At 44.2% G+C, this 19316-nt stretch overlaps 1 protein-coding gene across 7 annotated transcripts in view; it reads right to left on the bottom strand.

Annotated features, from left to right (window-relative positions):
• The window catches only part of SH3PXD2A (SH3 and PX domains 2A), a 260591-nt gene that overhangs the window by 71472 nt on the left and 169803 nt on the right, over window positions 1-19316 (bottom strand). For 4 of the 7 annotated variants that reach the window (XM_032694529.1, XM_032694531.1, XM_032694536.1 and 1 more), the window contains 2 exons: window positions 11309-11356; window positions 2307-2438 (listed from right to left, as the gene is read on the bottom strand). In XM_032694529.1, the coding sequence (XP_032550420.1) occupies window positions 2307-2438; window positions 11309-11356 (180 nt within the window). Of the gene's footprint in view, window positions 1-2306; window positions 2439-6458; window positions 6524-11308; window positions 11357-19316 lie in introns of those variants that run through there. The other 3 variants (XM_032694530.1, XM_032694532.1, XM_032694533.1) reach the window with 2 other exon arrangements.

Here is a 19316-nt window from a genome sequence, read left to right as displayed (position 1 = left end):
TTCACAACATTTTCAAGCCACCATAACAATCAGTCAGATAAATTACTACACATGTGCACAGTCGAATAATCATATTTTCTTGAAAAGTATATCCTTATGTTCTTAGAAGTCGTAATCTCATCTCCTAGGTTTGCTTGCTTACACTAAGGAGTTTAGGAAGTTGATACTTGCAAAACTTTTTCTAGTTTAATTACATGCCGTTCATAGGTTCAGTTATAGCTGAAGAGACAAGAAGTCATATTGTTAAAGTCATTTGTGTGGTACCCCTAACCTAGGAGAGAATAAGAGCATGTTTGGAGTCCTGTTCTTGGAACAACAAAACCATGATTTCCCTACCAGAACAGTTTCAACAGGATCCAAGCAAGTGATGCTCTCTCCATCACCAATCTGTGACTTATGTGTTTATTTGCCTTTTTCCTTTTTTTTTTTTTAAGATATACATATATTTATCTTACACATATATGAATATAAAGAGCAAGATCGCAGCATGGAGCTCCAGGCTTCAGATTTCCTTCCTTGTTTACATGGACATTAAGAAATCTGACTGCCAAGTATTAGAATATGGTTTTAAGAAGTGTAATCCAAGTTCAAGGATGTTCTCTTAGAAGAGTCACATTTCTGGACCCACTAATTAAATTCAAACCCTGACATTCTCCATTTCTATCTCTCTCCCCATACCATGTGGTTCAATACAATATGGTGTGAACTATGCAAGTCAGAGAGGCCACATTAAAAGAAAACACAAAGGAACTGTAACTGGAATTCAGACACTTCTTGCATTATTTAACGACCCAATTCCCATGGCTCCATAAGTCATTAGCCAAGACAGGGATATCATGAATATAAATTGCCAGAATATAACCAGGCTTGCTCTGATGGCAGTAACACCCACTATTGACAACGAGGAGCCCCAGGCTTGGAAGCGAGGATGCTTGTTCACTAGCCCAGACACTGTTTAAAAAGCTAAGACATTTTTCCCCCTTCAATCATAACTATTGTTTTAAAGTGGGGCAGATAAACAGTTTGGTTTCTATTAGTTTTGTAAGTGATATAGCCAGTACCCAGGAGACAGGCATTTCTGTGCACACTAGCCAGTGCATTTCCACACACTATCCTTTTGGACACCACACTAAATCACCAGCCAGCAAATGACTGCATTACTTTGAGCCAAACAAGCTCTCATACAGGAGAGAAATTACCACTCCATTAAAAGAAGGAAAAAACCCCAACAATGCATGGTCATCTTTGTGGATAACCTGGCTCAAAGCTCTGGAAGCTGGATTTGAATCTTAGATCAGGGTGTCCTAGTTTCCCCAAGCTCTGGCGTGCCCAGCACGCTCCAGAGCCAGCCAGTTGTGAGAGCCCTGCATGTGGAGGTACCACAATGTGAGCGTTTGCTTGGACTGCTCCAAATGTCAGCAGCTCCTCTGGATGAGGACACACAAGTCACGAGTGGGCTGGAAATCAGTCCTGGACAACAGCTCTGGATTAATACACAAGGAGTGCTGGAGGGAAGGAGGGGGAGCTGCCAAAGACAAGCAGTTATTCAAACCAGCTGCTAACCAACTCCAACCACTCACACGTACACAGTCTCCTGCATCTGTTCTGCTCAGCTTCAAGCTACAAGGCATCCAAGAGTTAAAGCATACAAAAGACATCTATACAAACACTTGCCAAAAGTCTCATTTTCCAAGTGGAAGCTGGTTGTTCCACAAATGGCAGAAGAAAGGATTTCATCTTGCTTTTACATGACAGCCTCTGCCTCCTTGCCTCAAAATTCCCCAATTAACACTTCTGCAAGAAGTTTTGAAACTGTGCACGGCCACGTATTTATCTACGCACATTCTCTCCCCTCCCTACTGAGCTCTGGGCCATGGGCTAGGCTGTGAAGCCAAGTTTCATCCCAAGCAATTTTTAAACACTCATCCTATAAATCCTCCGAAAAGGGAGTTAGTAATGGAAATACTGACAGAAACTTGAAGAGACAGCAAGGCAACTATAGCAGCCTACTATACATCAGCTTCGGTAGGTGCAGATCTTTCCCTCCTTCCCCTTCATTTTCCATTAGTGTACCTTGGCTAATTAATACACAAAACCTATGAAACATTCTTACAGTAGAAGGCAACATTTGGCCCCCAGCCCAAATCAACACTGAGAAACTTCAACATCCACTGCCAGACATAGTAACTGTACCAGATGGAGCTAACATACAGCTAGCTACAAGTAGTGATGAGGAAACTGAAAGCAGAGGAACACATGCAAAAATGAAACCACTGGAAGAGGGAAAACCAGCAAATATCACTTACCGCTTTCATTTTTCTCTATGACATCCACTACTTCTCCAGCCTGGAGGCTGATCTCAGAGTTCTCCTGCTTCTCATAGTTGGACACCACCACATATTGCTCCAGGATCATGGGTTCAGAGCTAGCATCAGCACCTGGGGAAGGGAAAAAGCAAGCCGTAAGCCAGCTTCCAGCCATGGCTCCTTGAGAGCGACCTCCGTCCATCCGATTCAGAACAGGCCAACTTGTCACCAGAGCCAAGCGAATCAGCAAACAACCCTGGCTCGCAGCATATCCCCAAATGGCTGGCCATATAGAAACAGCCTCCTCTGGCCCACAACCCAGCAGCACAGAGGGACATTGGAGAGAATAACAAGAAAAAAGGGGAGGAAAAAAAAATATAAAAAGAAGCCAAAAACGTGAATTAGTTGTACAGTTTCATGATGGATTCTGAAAATAAACCTCTTCCCAACATGGTTTCCACAATCCTTGCTCCCATTCAAAGAGAAAAATCCTGGGCAGAAGCAGTATAAATCCACAGCTGAGCCATCCCCCCAGTAAACCCAAAGAAAAAACAGCTCTCCCCTTGGCGGCTCAGCTCCTTCTCCACTCTAAAGGCTTGAGCTGAAAGTCAAGAGGGGGCTGTAGATGCCAATCATATTCGTCTGCACTGCAGCCCTTAAATAGAAACACATGAGCGGGACTGAAAGAGAGGGAGGTGGGGTGGAGGGAGCGAGGAGAAGGCGGGGAAGAGTGTTTACTTGAAACAGAAGAAGAAAAAAAGTTATAGCGCCAGATCCCTGCTCAAACGCGGCCACCCCCCGCCTGCCCCCCGCCAGCTCCGCAGTTCCGCATTCCCCGCGGCAGAGCAGCCCCGAGCGGGACAGGGGCACAGCAAGCTCCTGCTCCCCCTCTCCATCGCCCCTCGGTGCCTTTTTGGAGCTCTTGGAGCCAGCCTCCCCAGTTGTTCGGTTTCTCTTCATACCAACTTTTGGCTGTCAGAGCCATTTATGAATGAGAGCAGGCTCTCACACAAACAGGGGCCAAGAAAGGTGCAAAATAACCTCCCTTCCCCCATACTGCTGCTGTTTCTTCTTTTTTTTTTTTTTATTTCTGACTTTTTCACCCCCAAACCGAAATCATGCATTTCGAGATGGAGTCACAAGGCAGGCACACCACTGTGCCAGATGTGGAGGGAGACCTTGTGCCTCTGCTCGCCGTATGAGACGCGTCTCGGCTCTCGGATGCAACATAAACAGCACAGATGGGGCCTCTACACTCCCAAGCCCAGGCACAGACTGATTGTGCTCTGCCTGGAAACTGCCTTGAAAAGCCATGAAAACCTTTTGGACATCAGGGTTTCTTAACCTTTCTTAACCTCATTTTATACAGTCTTCGAAGTGTCAGACCAGAGCAAAAAGCACCTACAATTTACAAAGTAAGAGCCAACGTGCCTGAATGCAAAATTATTTTACAGGTTACCTGAATTACAGCAGTTTGGGACACCAACATTATTATATATTTTACATATTAAGAGGCAGTCGCTCTGGATTAAGATGCAGATGGAAAGGGGAAACAGAGGCAGATGTATGACTTGCTGAATGTCCCATTTCACGTGACAGGGGCACAGCCAGGAGCAGACTCCAGGTCTCCTGGACTTCTGATGACAAATTGGCTACAACAGACTGGAAGGAATCAGTATGGTCTGAAACTGTCCACCAGAAAAGTCAAGGGACTGACAGCCAAGAACAGGATGCCGGGCTCTATATTTCCAAACCCAGGATGTCCATATGCATTTGGGCTGGAGATGTAAAGTGATTCTACAGACAAGTAATTAGCATCCCTGCCAAGAAAGAGGTAAAGAATGCATCAGCCATTAAAGCAGCATCCTGTGAAATGAAAATCCTAGAACAAAAAGCAATTAATTCAACTGTTTCCTGAAAGGAAGCACTATCACAATGCCTCCCTTTGGACCAGACTGAAGAAATCCAGAAAATTAGAAGACTTCCTTGCTCCCTAAGCGTGCCTCTGACTCTCCTCAAGTTACATAAGTTAATTTTCTTTAAAGAGGAGTCATCTCCTCTAGAAGTTTGTGTTTAAGAGATTTAGCTTTTATATAGATAGTTGAACCACAGCCAGTAGTAGGGATAGGGGGAGAAGACCATGAACTGACAACATGGAAATTTATATTAAAAATTTTCACAATAGCTGTCCATTCCAAATAAGCATCATGTTTCTCTTCATGATGAATCACCTTGACTTATACATTCTGGTTTAAACCAGTGCTAGTTGGGCAGCCTACAGTGCAATAAGATGCTTTCCCCTGTTTCACACTGTTTCTCACACAGTCCCTCATCCAGTGCAAATGTGGCAGCATTATAATCTTCCTTTGACCTATTTATACAAGTAACACCTACCACCCCTACTTCATTTTAGTCTTCATTAGATGAATACAAGTTCTTGAAACGGAAACAAAAGCCATCATGGCTTTATGTTTATGCATGTGCACCAGCAGAGAATTCCACGTGCGGAAAAGAAAAATGAGGGACCGAACAGTGGCAAGGGGAGCACAGGACATGCAGAAAGCTAATTGCTAAACCCACAACCCAAATGCCTTCTTTTCTCTAACCTCCTAGACAGTTTTCATGGGAGTAGAATAAGAAAAAAAAAAAATCCAAAACGCAGCACTGGCTTGGTGGCAGGAACAGTGATGCACGTGTCCCTGCTGGGAACAAGGAAGACCAAGCTGGAGCGCAGGCTGGCAAACACCCCACCGGCAGCCACTGAGGCCAAGCCAGGAACCGTGTGCCAGGGGAGTGCCCTTGCCAGGAAACATGGAGAATCTGCACTCCAAATCCACCACAACTCTGGCTTTAAAAAAAACAAACAAACAAAACCAAAACCAAACAACATAAAAAATAAACAAACAAAACCAAACCGACCAACAAACAAAACAAACAAAAAACCTCCCAAAAACCCAAAAAAGCGCGCCATAACCCACTTACAACAGTCCAGCAAGACAGGTTATATCTGCATACAGATATCTGAAATCCAGCAAGACTTTAAAATGCTCGTTACTCTGTCCTGCCTTGGATAAGCTACTCACTGCAGGAGGATTTCTTTGTCGCTACAGTGGCTGGAGGAACGTATACAATTAAGAGATTGTTTTAACAGAAGCTTGTATAAGTGCTACAGGGCTCCTATTAGCACCAAAAAAATAGGGTGATAAATTCCTTGGTCTAGGAAGTAACCAAGGTCAAACAAACTTGCTCATTTACAGGTACAGCAGATCATGCCTAGAGGATATCCTTCTTTCGAGGGGTGGGGTCCCTGTGGCTCCCAGAGTGATGCTCATCCAGGATTAGGTACTACACATTGGGGAAGATTTCAGTAACAGAGCAAAGAAAGGAAGAAGAAGAGGAGGAAAGAGGACATAGATCATTCCAGTAATCAAAAGCTTTAAACATTTTCTGGGTAGCCTGGTTTAGGTTGTTACTACATTCCCTTCAGGCACAGTCAGAAGGGTAAAAGACTTTAATCCTCCTCAGCCTTCCATCCCCCACAAGAATCTTTAGACGAATTACTCCTCAATGACACTTAGGATGCCAACAAAGTTGCTGGTACACTATGTGAGACTCCAGGCTTGCCCTCAAAAAGGGATTCAAAAGAACAAGACAGGCAACACCACAGGGAGCACAGCACCAATTACACCCACTGCCGTGGGCGCTTCCGCATCCCTCCAATTAGTTCAGGTCTAATTTGTACCACAGAACACAGCGGGCTCAGTGTGAGCACACCAGAGAAGAGGGATGCAGAGTGGAGTGAGTTCCCCAGCAAGCTCACATGCAGGCTGCAATGCTGCCCTGACATGATAGCCCTACTTTTTTAAAAGCATCTTCAGCCCAGGCAGGAGAAATGGAGAGGATAGGATAAGACTGATGTGCCAGGTAAAGGTCCCCCCTCCTCTCCCTCCAAGAAAGCAGAATTAGTGTTTTGGTTTAGCTCCAACTTGCAAGCCCTCCCCATAGCAGAGCACAAGACAGATTGCTGGCTGAAATAAGAGTTTGCTTGCCTCTCCATTTCTTTTTGCCTCGAGTCCGTTTCCTGGTTAAAGTCTTGAGGATACCCCTCCTCCTCTCCATAGGGCTCCACTTTACAATCCTCCCGCTCCTCACCTCAGCGAGTCTCTTCCTGGGGCTGAGCAGAAATGTCATCGGAGCTCGTCATGCCCTTCACAGCTGGCACTATTAAGTGACACAGTGTCCCCCTCACCAGGCAGCGAGGAGGGAGCATCATTCCTCCTGCTGTACTCGGAGACCAGCAACTACTGTGAAAGCCTCTTAAATAAGTGCGCACAGTACCCCTTCCAACAACATCATCCTCCTCCTCCTGTGTTGCAACAGCTAAGACCTACGATGGTTTTGCAATAGCCAAAAATTAAAACCACCAACTGGACTCCAAAAATAAAATCATCTGGATATGGAAATCTGAGACTCCTGATCTTTGCCAGATTACTCTGTTGTTATCAGGCTATAAACATGTCTGTTCTTTTAATCCATACAGCACACAGGCTTTTATATTGCTCTTTTATGATTATCAATCAAGTGTTTACAGATTGAGACTAAATGAATTAGTACTGGGCTGGTCAGTGGAAGCTCTGCAGAGGCAGCCAAAACCACAGAAACGGTCAGTGAATGCCATAAGGGTGACTCACAGCTGAACAACCAACTGGCAGGTAGTCCAGCTCTTCTGACATGGGCACAACTGAGGACATGTGCAGGGTCTGCACACAGGGGTGTCTGGCAGACGTGTCCCCAAGTGTCACGGCATTCCGTATGACAGTGTCAGAGCTCTGCACTTTTCCACGCATAGGGAGGAGTAACTGTGGTAGCTTGGATCTAGAGCTGCGGTTTCTTGTTAAAGCCAGTTCTTGAAGGGCAAACCTTTATGAATCTCTGGAAAACTCCTTCTGGGGAAGGAGGAAGAGAAAAAAAAATCCCAGAATAGCAGCAAGCCTACTTAAAATCTTCAAATCTGTCTAATTCTTCACAGCAATCATCCACCCAGCTTCCCCTAAAAACTTTACCTCTTTTCTTTCTTATCAGAAGGACCACATGACTTTGATAAATAAACATTCTTAAAATTACTTGTTTTCCTTGAGCCTCCACCAGTGATTTATCCCAAAGTATTTTAAGATAGAGAGCTTAGGTCTGCCTAAAAATTGGGTTAAGTGTCTGTTGCACAAAAGATAAAGCAGAGTTTGCCATGTAATGCACACAAGAGTATACAAAAGTTCATGATCTCGCAGGGGTCTTGGAAAAGGAGTTCCTAAAATAACCAATTCCTAGAGTGAGCAGTAGGATGAGACTGATGAAGCCTGCTACAAATCTCTTTTGGGAACAATACGGATTCAGATCAGAACTGTGTTCCTCAGTCTAGGATCTCTTCTATTCAGTGAGGGGTTTTTGTTTTGGCATTTTGGATTTTTGTCCTTCTGATATTCTTAATGTGCCCTAAGCAGCTGGGGCTTTGACTCATATCCTGGATACTCCTGCACTCCAGCCTATCACTATTCAGCCCCCTTCCCACTTACCAAAATTAAGGATATATTTACACATCTATTATTCCTGGAGGTAAAAGACCACTCACAGCTTACAGCAATAGTAAATGGGATTCATCTCCAACCATTCCACCAGATAGCTATCCCCCCAGTTCTAGTATTTAACCTCAGACCTCATCAGCTCTTGGTATAGCAGACCTGAGCCACAAAGCTTTTGGGACAGAGACAAAAGTTCATCACCACCCACAGTTACTACAGAAATTCAGTACAAGTCCAGTCTCAAAGTCTTAGCAATAAAAGAGTCCTGGCAAAAACCCCTTTGCCACATTAGAGAAGAAAATAAATACTTGGGCAAGTCTATCAAATGGGTTATTAATAGATTATCATTTCTGTAATTTCAGAAGCGGGTGACACCCTGCTATTAAACAGAAATGGGGTGGAAAGCAGAAAGGGAATGGTTTTGATCTGACCTTGTAAGTGATTCAGAAGACCTGAAGCCAGAGAAGTTTGGCCTAAAACCTTGTCCAAATCCCAAAGAATGTCCAAGAATAAAACAGGGTTGAGCACTACACACCCAGTGATGGCCAGGTCAGCACACAAATCCTCTCACCCTGGGTTAGCAGCCATGATTAACATACTTTCTCCCTAAGTGAGCATCCATCCTTCCACCTTCCTCAACTCCACAGTGCTCATGTGCTCTGCAAGCCTTTCAGTATATGGAGCAATAGCTTCCTTGCAGAGTAGCCAAAACTCCAGTATTTATCTTTTTGGCTAAACATGCCAAAAATCTGGTCTAGATGGTAACTCCATGAGCTGCATTAACTCCCTCCTGGCCCCCTGGGTTGCTGTTACAAAAAAATTACAGGGGGCCCATGTCAACAGCATGCATTGCCACCAAGAAAAGAGTATGACCACCATTCACAGCAGCAGAAAATTAACCTGATGCTTGGAGTCACTCCCCAGCACAAGACACGTGTAGTATTTCCTAGCACTTGAAGAACCAAGATCTAGGTTTCAAGAGTTTGGGACAAGTAGCAGCTTTAAGGTAGACCGTGGCTTCCAGCACTGGTGTGTGTGTGATGCACAGCTAAAATCAGCAGCAAAACACAGCCCCTAAGGGGAGGGCCTCAAGCATGAGCTTGGCCCATGGTAAATGGCAGGCACTCTCTCAAGCAAGTGCTCCAGTTCAGTTCTTTCTTCACGGTCCTCAGCAGCATTTCCAACGAAATCCTGAAAAATTCAGTGCTGACCTTTGCCAAGTGGAGACTATTAGTCTCAGGATTTTTATTTTTTATTTTTGATCTGCTAGGTTTTAAAACTGAGCCAAGAAAAATTAGAGGCAGGAGGGTGAAAGTAAGAAGTTGAGTCCTCTTTCCACTCCTTCTTGGAAAGTTGGCTCTCCAAACAGCGATTCCAACCAACTAGGTTACAGGTAGCAACAGTTAAGAATACTTAAGTATTTGCACACAAATCTGTTAAACTGCTTGGAGATTTTCACACAGCTGCCAAACTGGGTCTTCCACCAAGCTGAAGTCACCTATATACTCTAGTATTTGCCCTAGTCCTGCTCAGTAGTTCAACACATGGCATGGAGCAGAGTAGCCAAGGAGTTTAACAGCAGTCAGGGTAACCCATATAGTGCCCCACCACAGCACCTCTCTGGATGTGGCTGTATGGCACCCATCTTTTTCCAGAGTAGGAAATTAAATCACTTGCAATTCTTGGTTAGACTCTCCACTTCATGGAGCAGGTTCATGACCTCAGCTAGAGCTTGGGCACCATGAAACTGTCCCCAAGCCACAGCCTAAGACACATATATGAGTCTTTACTACACAGGTAAAGATCATATCCAAATTCAAGCCTTTTTTGCCAGCTTAACACATCAGGATACAGCCCATGGCAGATCTGTACTGAAGAATAGCTGCTTTGGAAGCTGGGTATTCGTTTGGATGAGAAGCAAACTGAAAGGCCACATTAACTAGAAGAGCGTGGAGAGCTAAGAACCTGCCAAATGTACATAACACTTCTGAGCAGCACTATATATCAACATTCACCTTCTTGAGCACCATGCAATGCAATTAATCACTTATATTTGCACTATCATCACACACAGATTTTTTTTATGCTAAACTAGCAACATGCATTTAGCTAAAAGCAGTCAGCAGAAGGGATAAAATTTGTATCTATTTAAGATTTTGCTTCCTTGCCTTTCAAGAAAGCTAAAAACTTTGGCATTCAGTTTGCCATTTTATATATAAACACAATGAAACAGTCCCAACAGATGCATTGAGTCAGAGAAACACTACCTCACCCCCCCAAGCCAGGTAATCTGAAGGGTTCCTGTCATTTTTCCTATGGGACACCACCTCTTCTGTCTCCTCCTCAACATGTTTCTCTCCTGCTCAGTCTCATTCTGTTTTCTGTCTCAACTTCCCAGTGACCTGTCAACCAACAGGCTCCTGTGACTAAATACTTCAGATATTTCTGCACTTTTATATCCAGCTACCACCCTGAAATTAGACCTATTCTGCTAAGATGAGTAGAGCACCCCCCCTCCCAAGGTTATATTCAACTTCTGTCAAGGATAGTGTTTCTGGAATCATAGCAGTATTACTCACTAAAAGCTCCAGGCGAGTAAGCACTCATCCGCTGAGGATGGTGGGATTTTGTTCACATACTTTGAACAGGGCATGAACTTGAATATTTACCAAATGTGGTATGGAAAGCAGCAGGAGCGTTTCCATCTTTCCTTCCCCCAAGACCTATGTGTAGCCTTAACTGACAGGGTGACCAGCCCAGCATCCTGTGCAGGCACAGGGTCTATCTCTTAGTTTTTGCCTTGTATGGGACTACTTCTCCCCAGACCTTGACACCTCATCTAGAAGTTGTTCCCCTGCTCCCTTCTCCTTCCCAACTCCTTGTCTGATGCTCCCTTGAAAATTTTGCAACTTTGTCAGAATCCCATCTTATTTATGTAACACCCTTTCTACTTACTGTGGAAATGCAAAAGAACATTTCAGAAGGATAGGGAACACATAGTCGTGTTTCTCTGCTTTGTCTTGACTCATAAGATTTCTCAGTTTTACTCCTCTTCTTCTCTCCTCCATCCCACACAGAATAGTGAGAGTGCAGCTGTGCAGGTACTTAGCTGGGGCCAGGGTCAACCCACCACAAGCAGGGAAGCTGCCTTGGATTATGGCTTTGAGTTGGGCAAGGAAAATAAAACACAGCAAACTACTAACCACTGCTAGCAGCAACATCAAGGTGAGGTAGTCACCAGAAAAGCAAAGTTCTTCCTTGTGAGAAATCGTGCATCACGAAAAAACAATTTTTGTGACAAGACAACACATCCTGGTATCCACTGTCAGAGACTCACATTCAAGATAACTCCAAAAATCACACACAGCTTGAACAACAGAATGCTCTTTTTAATAGCATGCAGAACACCAAGATGCAAGAAATTACCTGGAGTGACGCTCTTTTTTGGAGTCTCAGACAAACTGGACATCCAAACTTGAAATCCAATCATAGGGCAGCCATAAAAACAGAAAGTAATTAGAGACACAAGAAAACAGTCAAAAACCAGTCGTATCAGAAAGTCTGAGAGTTAGTAAAGACAGCTTTGAAAGATACATTAAGTTTTTCTTAAGAGTAGTGTTGGCATGATGGGGACTCAGAGGAAGGTCAAGTCATAAGAACCACCCAGTTAATTTTTATGTTTCAGGGGATTTACAGAACTTAGGAAACTGATCTGTAGGTGACCCAATTCTGAGATGTCAGAATAGGATATGCCCCGAGCTTATTCCCAATAGAACAGGGAACACATATCAAGAGACAGTTTGACTTATTAAGCCTCAGATCTGCAAAACTATTTAGCTTTGCAGCTGTTAATGATCGCCAAAAGACCAATGGACAACTCACAGAGATTGAGCTTAGCAAACACATGTAAGTTTCTACAAACATCTTGTTACCCTGGAATAATATTAAGGAAAATAACAACAGCCAAATAATGCTCCCTGGAAAAGAGTACAAAGCTCCAATAAAGGTACATTCAAAGTATGACTAAAGTTCCATCTTTTTCGCAAATGTTTATGACACAGATCTGGTTAAAGAGAAAGTTAATGGAATTGCTACCAACAAGGTCAAAAGATATTCCTCCCCCTCTGTGAAATGGGATGTATATACTTGGCTTGGGATTCTGGAGATAATCCTCTAATGTTAAGTGCTGCTTTTTTTCTTAAATGCACTGGAAGCATGTTTTAAAACTTAGCAGGTTTGCCCCCATTTTTAAAGCAAGAACCAGCAAGCATTCCCCTTCTGTGGGATGAGGGAGCAGAATGACAGCTGTTACTCTCATATTGCATTGGAGAAGAGATGGAGGTGTTTATATTACACTCTAAGACTTTCCTAAATCTGATAAGCAACTCCAAAATGAAATTTGAAAAAAAAAAAACCAAACAACTTATTTGCAATGAGGAACCCTGATCTGGACCTACCAGTTTAATAACAGAGAAGATGTACCCTTCAATGAGTTGGAGAGAGAGGTAAGCTATATTGGTGGCCTTGTCTATTTGACTTGTTACTGTCTTCTGAACTGCAGAATATCTCCAAGACAGTCAAACATCAGGAATAGATTCTTAGTACATATATAACTGAGAAATTGCTAGCATGATACAAACCTTAAGAAACAGCTCTCAAACTTTCCCAGTGGAAACCAGAAGTTCAAGAAACACATTGCTGCATTTCCTCAGCACTAAGAGAATGGTGAGATTTTGAAATCCTTTCTTTAGATCAGGGACACAATTTTCATTGTGTAGAACAAAACTGGAACTCAAATGGATTCAGTATTTTGCTTACTTTACAATAAGCTCTCTATAGTGGCAGCCTTGAGAAAAATTTGAAGTCTTTCAACCACCTGACTCTCAAACCCATGCAGTCCACTGTCACAATACACTACAAAAACTGTGGTAAATTACAATAATTTACTTTGGACTACCATTTAAGAAAGAATGAAAAGGGCTCTGCACTGGTAGAGTATAACAGGAAATCATCTGGCAGAGTAACTTATGGTGTAGCTTATGGAGGGAATATACAGCATGTTTCTATTACAGACTTGGGGCATGCACGGAAAAGGGTGTGAAGGAGTTGTTGTCAGCAACTTGTCTATTAGCTTTTGAATAGACTTCCACTGCCTTCAGGAACAGGATTATGAACTTCAGTCAGCTGTCAGATCTTTTTCCAGACAGAAGAACCTGAGTACAGCAGTGATAAATCAAGCAGATGATGTACTGCAGGAGCAACTGGGAAGATGTCAAGTTTGCCCCCATCCAAGCTGGCAGCAAAAGGCTGAAACACCCAATAATTAAAGACAGAGCTATTAAGCTGCACTTACCACAAGCTTAGGGCTACCCTAGATCTGTCTGCCAAAGAAGAGAGGGACTTTAAACTTAGATCCTCGGTAGCCATATCTACAGATATCCCGTGTGAGATCTCAAAGAACCAAACTCACCATAAAAACCCAATTCTGTTAGCCATCATCAAATAATAATAAAAAAAAATTGTAATTTTTTTCTCCTTGTCAAAACTAAGCCAGAATAAAAGGGCAAGATAAGTATTAATTGGTAAACAATCCCACAGGTCCACAATGTGGGCTTCTCAGCCCAGGAAGCAGCATAAAAGCAGCAGCACTTCTCAGTTGCCCCAGCCCGACAGCAGCTAGATGTGGATGAGGTTGCTTCTGAAGCAGAAGACAGCCAGCATATTTCAGCTGTGCCTGCACATCTGCTTAGCATTCAACTTCCTTCTTGGGATTTTTTTTTTTTTTATTCCAAGACGTTTAAGCTCTAATTGCTACCAGCTTTTAAGAGTCCCCCCTACAAATAATAAAAATATCAGACATTAGTGATAGATTCCACTTCACAGAGAGCTCAAACGAAGAGCTGTGGCAGGAGCCAGCGTACAGGGAGGAGGTCAAAGGCCCCAGAAGCATGCTGTGCCCAAGCCAACAAAACACAAGCTTTGAATGGCCCTGGGTTTTCCCTTTAGGACAGGGCTTTACTGGAATTCTGCATGGGGCTTGGAGCTAGTTTCCAATGGGATTGGTAATGGTAAACGAACAAACCCTCGCTTCCTGCCACTCCTCTCCCCTGTTGCCACACAGCTGAGCACTGGCTGGTCTCAGATGACTTGGAGGTGGGGGGGAATCTCAGTATTTAGAAGGGAGGTAAAAGTTGCCTGAGTAAGGCAACGGTATCCCAATTCTGCTTCAAACACCAGTCCCCACAGCCCTTGTTGCCGACTTCAGCTGGAGCCAGAACAAACCCTTTCAATCGGAATTATTTTTAAAAGCTCAAAAGAAACATGGATCCATAAATTACTGCTAAGCCACAGAGCCAAGGCAGTTGTGATGTGCAACAGAGGAGGCTTTCCTGTGGAGCCACACTGCACAGAAATAGCAGCAGAGCAGGCGTGTCACTGGAAGCAGTTGCTGAACCCCCATCCCATCGCTTCCAAGCTGCCAACACAGAGTTGGGCAAGCCCCTGATAGATCGACTGAGTTCCTCAGGTGTGAAAGAAAAGGAAGAAGTTGGAAGGGCAAAAAAGCTTTAAAGACAAAATTTAGCTGGTTGCTGTGGTGAACATGAAACAGATTATTTTAGATTTCACCAGAAGCTTTTCTGCTGCCAGTGAGACTGGTTTGTTTGCTGCCCCTCCCACCACTGGCAAGAGCACAGGCGCCAGACTGCTGGGGACTAATGCTTTATGCTTGTGATACAGCCCCACTCATCTCATTTTAGCAGCAGACTATTTGTCTTGTGTGCAGTTAGAGCAAAATGAGCTTCCAGAAAAACCTACAAAAGCTGAAGCCAGTCTACAGTCAAATGCATGAGCTCAATGCTACTGAAATCCAGGAGATGCCACATTCATGGTTCATATCTGTACTGCACATCCAGCTGGGTTCCTGCTCCAGCAGGTGCAGAGAAACTCCTCCACAGGCATCTTAGCAGCAGCTACTGATGCAGGTTCCCTTTTGTTAATAACACTGCCCAAAATGTTTAGTTCAATGTTGAGTCCAGGATCCATTATTTAATACTGCTGTCAAGGCCAGAAGGGACACTCTCCTGAAGATTCACAGGTTGAATGCTGCTGGGGCTATAAGGGACCTTTATAACAATTTTTTTTTAAACTAATGTCTGTATGGCTGTCCAGCCTGTTAAGCTACATATTTTCCAACAACACTCCCGCAGTAATTCCAGGGAATGGGATCATACTAATCATGCGTCTCAGTGTGATTGTAGTTCTGGCTGTGTAGCCCTTGCCCCAAATGATTTCTGTGCATAGCTGAGAAGTTAGCTTGGGCCAAAGACAGGTCCCAACGAGTGATCTGGATGTGGCTACCTTACTTTGGAGGGCAAAGAGTTTAATTACACAGGTATGACCTGTTCCATAGAAGTTGCCTTCCATAGGAGATAACATTCCTAAGTCCATTTAATTAATAAAACTCTTTTGTTCTCATGAAGCTCTACCTTAAACATCAACTGGGAATACTAAAATCTCCCAGCTCTTAAGGTGCACCTTAAATTACCGTGAAAACAACTATAAGAACAAGTGACCATGCTGAAGAGATGCTGACATCTGAGAGACTGCAGCTTTCCAACAGTGATCAATTTTGTAGGTCATTAGTCCTCTCCATGAGAAGGTACTACTGGCTCTGTTACTCACCACCACAGTGGTGAACACTGCTGACTGTTTTGCAGATTTATTTTCCTGACTTCTATACTTCGTGGCTTAATTGGAAGGTTGAAAAGAAGTGAAAAAAAAAAAAAAACAAACAAAAAAAGAAAAAGGGCAATATAATCAGTCATTCTTCTTCTTCTTTATTTCTCCCCTGGAGCTGGGGGAAATAAATGCTGCTACTGAAAAATGAGGGTGCCCTCATCCCAACAGTGGTATTTGGTAAGTCAGCAAACAGCAGGCTGACCATGCTGTTCCTTAGAAGTGTCCACTTCCCAGAACTGGCCTAGAGCCATGTTTGCTGCAATGTTCATGACGTATGGCGGAACAGAAAACAGAAAACAGAAATTAATTTCAATTTACATTTTGGAAGACAAGCCTGCTAAAGAGTTAGTATAAATGAAGTGCCATGTTGTCCTGGGAGCTCAGGTGGGACACCTTACTGCCCTGAGCAGGTAAGGAACTGCAGAGAGCCAAGCTCAGTCTACTCAATACAGAGCTTCTTGCTGGGATTTTGCCTCCAAAAACATCCTCCTCCTCCTGAAAAGGTGAGGCTGGCCGTCCATACAACCAAGAGTAGAAAGCTCAGTGAGGAACCCTAAAACTGTGTGTTCACCCATACCCTTGTGAACCATTTCCAAAACCTTCATCCCCCAGGCCCACTGACCATCCTTTGTCAGCCTGCTACAGGTTTCTCTCCCCTAGCCCCTTCCCCTTCAGCTGGGGCTTGACACTTTGGTTAAATGGGAAGGCAGTAAGATGCAATAGTACTAGACTAGGAGAGGGAGAGAGCAATACTTGGTGTTGCTAACCTACCCCAGGAACAGAAGTACTTTTACCAGAGAATTACTCTCATACAGAGTCTACACGTAGCTTTGCAACATGGCTGTAAAACAGCTTGGAAAAAAGAAAAATGCAGATGAGCCTTCATCTGAACTGGAACCATTTTCACACATTCATGGCTCACACAATTAACTCATTCAATTAGGTAGAGAACAACAGACAGTGAGAAAAATGGGAGGATGGTACAGAAAGGTTGTGAGTGTTTTGATCTATCTCAAGCACTACTGCTCAGGGCACCCTACTGAACTGCACCATTGATGTTTCTCCCTCCAGGCTCCAAAAAGACCTAAACAAAAACAACACTTGTGCCCAGTGCCTGACACAGGGGGTGCCTGGTCAGCCATTACACTTCTTAGGTACCACAGTGACAGATTTATTTGCTACTCTAATTGCTGGGCAAGCAGCAGTCACCCCTGTCCCTCACCAGGACAGCTTAAATAAGCTTTTCATGGGATGCTGATGCATCATGTTTAAAGCAAATGTTTTAAGACAGTCCTTGGAGAAATACAGATATATTAATTTTTTCCTCCACTAGGAGATTGCACTTTAAAGTAAACCTCATCCTTGCAGAGGTATCTCCTCCTCTATACACTTGAAGCTGAACATCACCTCCACTCCCCATGCCATCTGTTCAAGAGGGCTATATCTTGAAAAAATATTTGACTAGTAGATTATCAAACATGCAAATCCAGCTAAAGTGCCTGAGTAAGAGGATTGCCAGCAGGCATTAAATAAGGCCTTTAATTTTAGTCTTATTCATCAAGTTCAGCCCCATCATGAACAGCCTGTGCAGGGCTTGTGCTTGGGAAGAGGCACTGCCTTTGTGCGGGGGGCTGAAGGCAAATGTGCTGAGCTGCAGCGACAGCCAGCACCTTCCTCTCTCCCTGGCAGAAGTGGCCACCCCAGGAGTTGCTGTGGCTCCTTGCCTCCCCAGCACCACACTGCAGACCAAACTCAGACCACATCCACTTGCCACGTAGCCTGGCGTACGCTAGACCCACACATGCTTCTTGGAAAACGTTCACATCTGGCCTTCACGTGACTGGAGCATGCCTCAGAAATTCATCATCTGGATAACTCACTCCTGCAGGGGAGAAATCCACAACCAGAGAGCCCTTTCCTGAGCTGGAACAGAGCAGTGGGGCCAGAGGATTGTGTGCTTGACAAACTGCACAGTGACACGCTCACCAGCTGCATTTCATAGCCTCATACAGTCCTTCATCCTTTCTAAAAGTACAAACGCAAAGAAAACTTAGTCCCAATTTTCCACTCTGCTTACTTTTTGAAAAGCCCATTTTAATCCCATTTGCAGACCCTGAAGTATCCAGGACTGTTTAGCTTTTGTTCTGGCAGCCATAGCTCATATTAACTCTTTCCACATGGCAAGTGAGGATTTTCCCACATGATCACTATGGTACAGCCCCTGCACATACAGTTTTGTAGCAGTTCCAAGTTGGCTGGGAAGTGCCTAGAATATCTGAATGTTAATCCACATCTACAGCTGTACAAACTGAGAGCATCACCCCTCTGAGGAAAAAAACCAGCCTCCAGCACTGCCAAGGAAGAAGGCAGAGAAGCCCCTAACGTTGCACTTGAAAATTCACAGGTACATACACTTGATGGGATTCAGGTGTGGCTCAAAAAAAAAAAAAAAAGGAGCAAGAGTCAAATTCCAACTGTGAAGCAGTCACGCTGCCAAGCACAGAACACGTATGGCAGCATTGGCATGTCCAGGCAGAGAGGCCAGTAATCGATGCATACATTATAACTGCTGCTGAATACCTCTGTAAGTAAAGCTTCCAGTCCTCTTGGGTTAGCTGAACCACTCCATCCACAGTGGATTGGAGAAGATTTTTCCTGTCATGCAGCCTGGATACCGGCCAGGTAGAATGTGGCAGGTGTAAAGCCACACACAAAGCTGGAGGCACTTAGGGAGAGCTGTTTTAGGGGTGAGTGCTCTCAATAGCCTAAGGACATACTCCCTTCCTACTCAGGAGAGAGATTCAAGTGCTCCTCTACCTGAGACTAAGTTACCCAAAATGCCCAAGGAAGGTCTGCTCCTCTCAGCCAGTAAGACCCATCTGTGCTGCATACAGATTCCTGCAGTGGCAGAGGATCATCGCCTTCCACTACAGCTCCCAAGTGCATTTCTCACCTGCCTTATCTAGTGTGCCAAAACCAAAAGACCAGTACTCTCTGTGCAAGAGAGGAAAAACCCACGCAGGCAGCACTAATACCATCTGCCACCAACAGACAGAAGTGGGAGGCAGAAAGGGAGCAGATTGAGAACAGAGAGCTCCTTAAAAGCAAGCAAAATGCCAATATATCCTCTAAGGTACCACGCGCTTTTTCAGCGCTCGGCTTGAAGGCTCTCCAAGGCATTTGCAGGGTGCATGCTGTTCTGCCATGGCTGTGCTTAAGCCACACCTCATATTTGCAGGCCTCCCCTGCCTGCCCAGTCTCCCTGCTCTCTCTCCCAGAGACAGGGTTCTCCGCATCATCAATGCTGAACTGGGAACAGCAAAGAACACAAACACATTCCTTTCCCTAATCCTGTACTCTGTCCCCACACTTCAGTTTAAAAGTCAAGGAGCAAAACAAAAAACCCACACAACACACAACTTTCTCTCTTATCCCATCTTCCTCCCACCCCAGCGTATAGGCCACCCAGAAGATGACAGTGATCCTATACATCTAATGGGCCACGTCTTGTCAGCAGAAAACTGAAGCAGCACAGAATAAAGTCTCCTATCTGCTCTTCTCTTCGGTAGCCTCAGGCAGAAGTCCAAAGCATTTCAGTTTAAGCAGTGACTTTAAAAATATGGTGCACAAGGCGAAGTGTGAGATCAGCTTCCCCCTGCCAGAATACCACAGGCTGGATTTAGAGCGTGGGATT

The sequence above is a fragment of the Chiroxiphia lanceolata genome, chromosome 8 (genome assembly GCF_009829145.1).
Source record: "Chiroxiphia lanceolata isolate bChiLan1 chromosome 8, bChiLan1.pri, whole genome shotgun sequence".
NCBI classification, from domain to species: domain Eukaryota; kingdom Metazoa; phylum Chordata; class Aves; order Passeriformes; family Pipridae; genus Chiroxiphia; species Chiroxiphia lanceolata.
The sequence above is the reverse complement of the archived record's forward strand: the minus strand, read 5'-3'. Positions and strand labels throughout refer to the sequence as shown.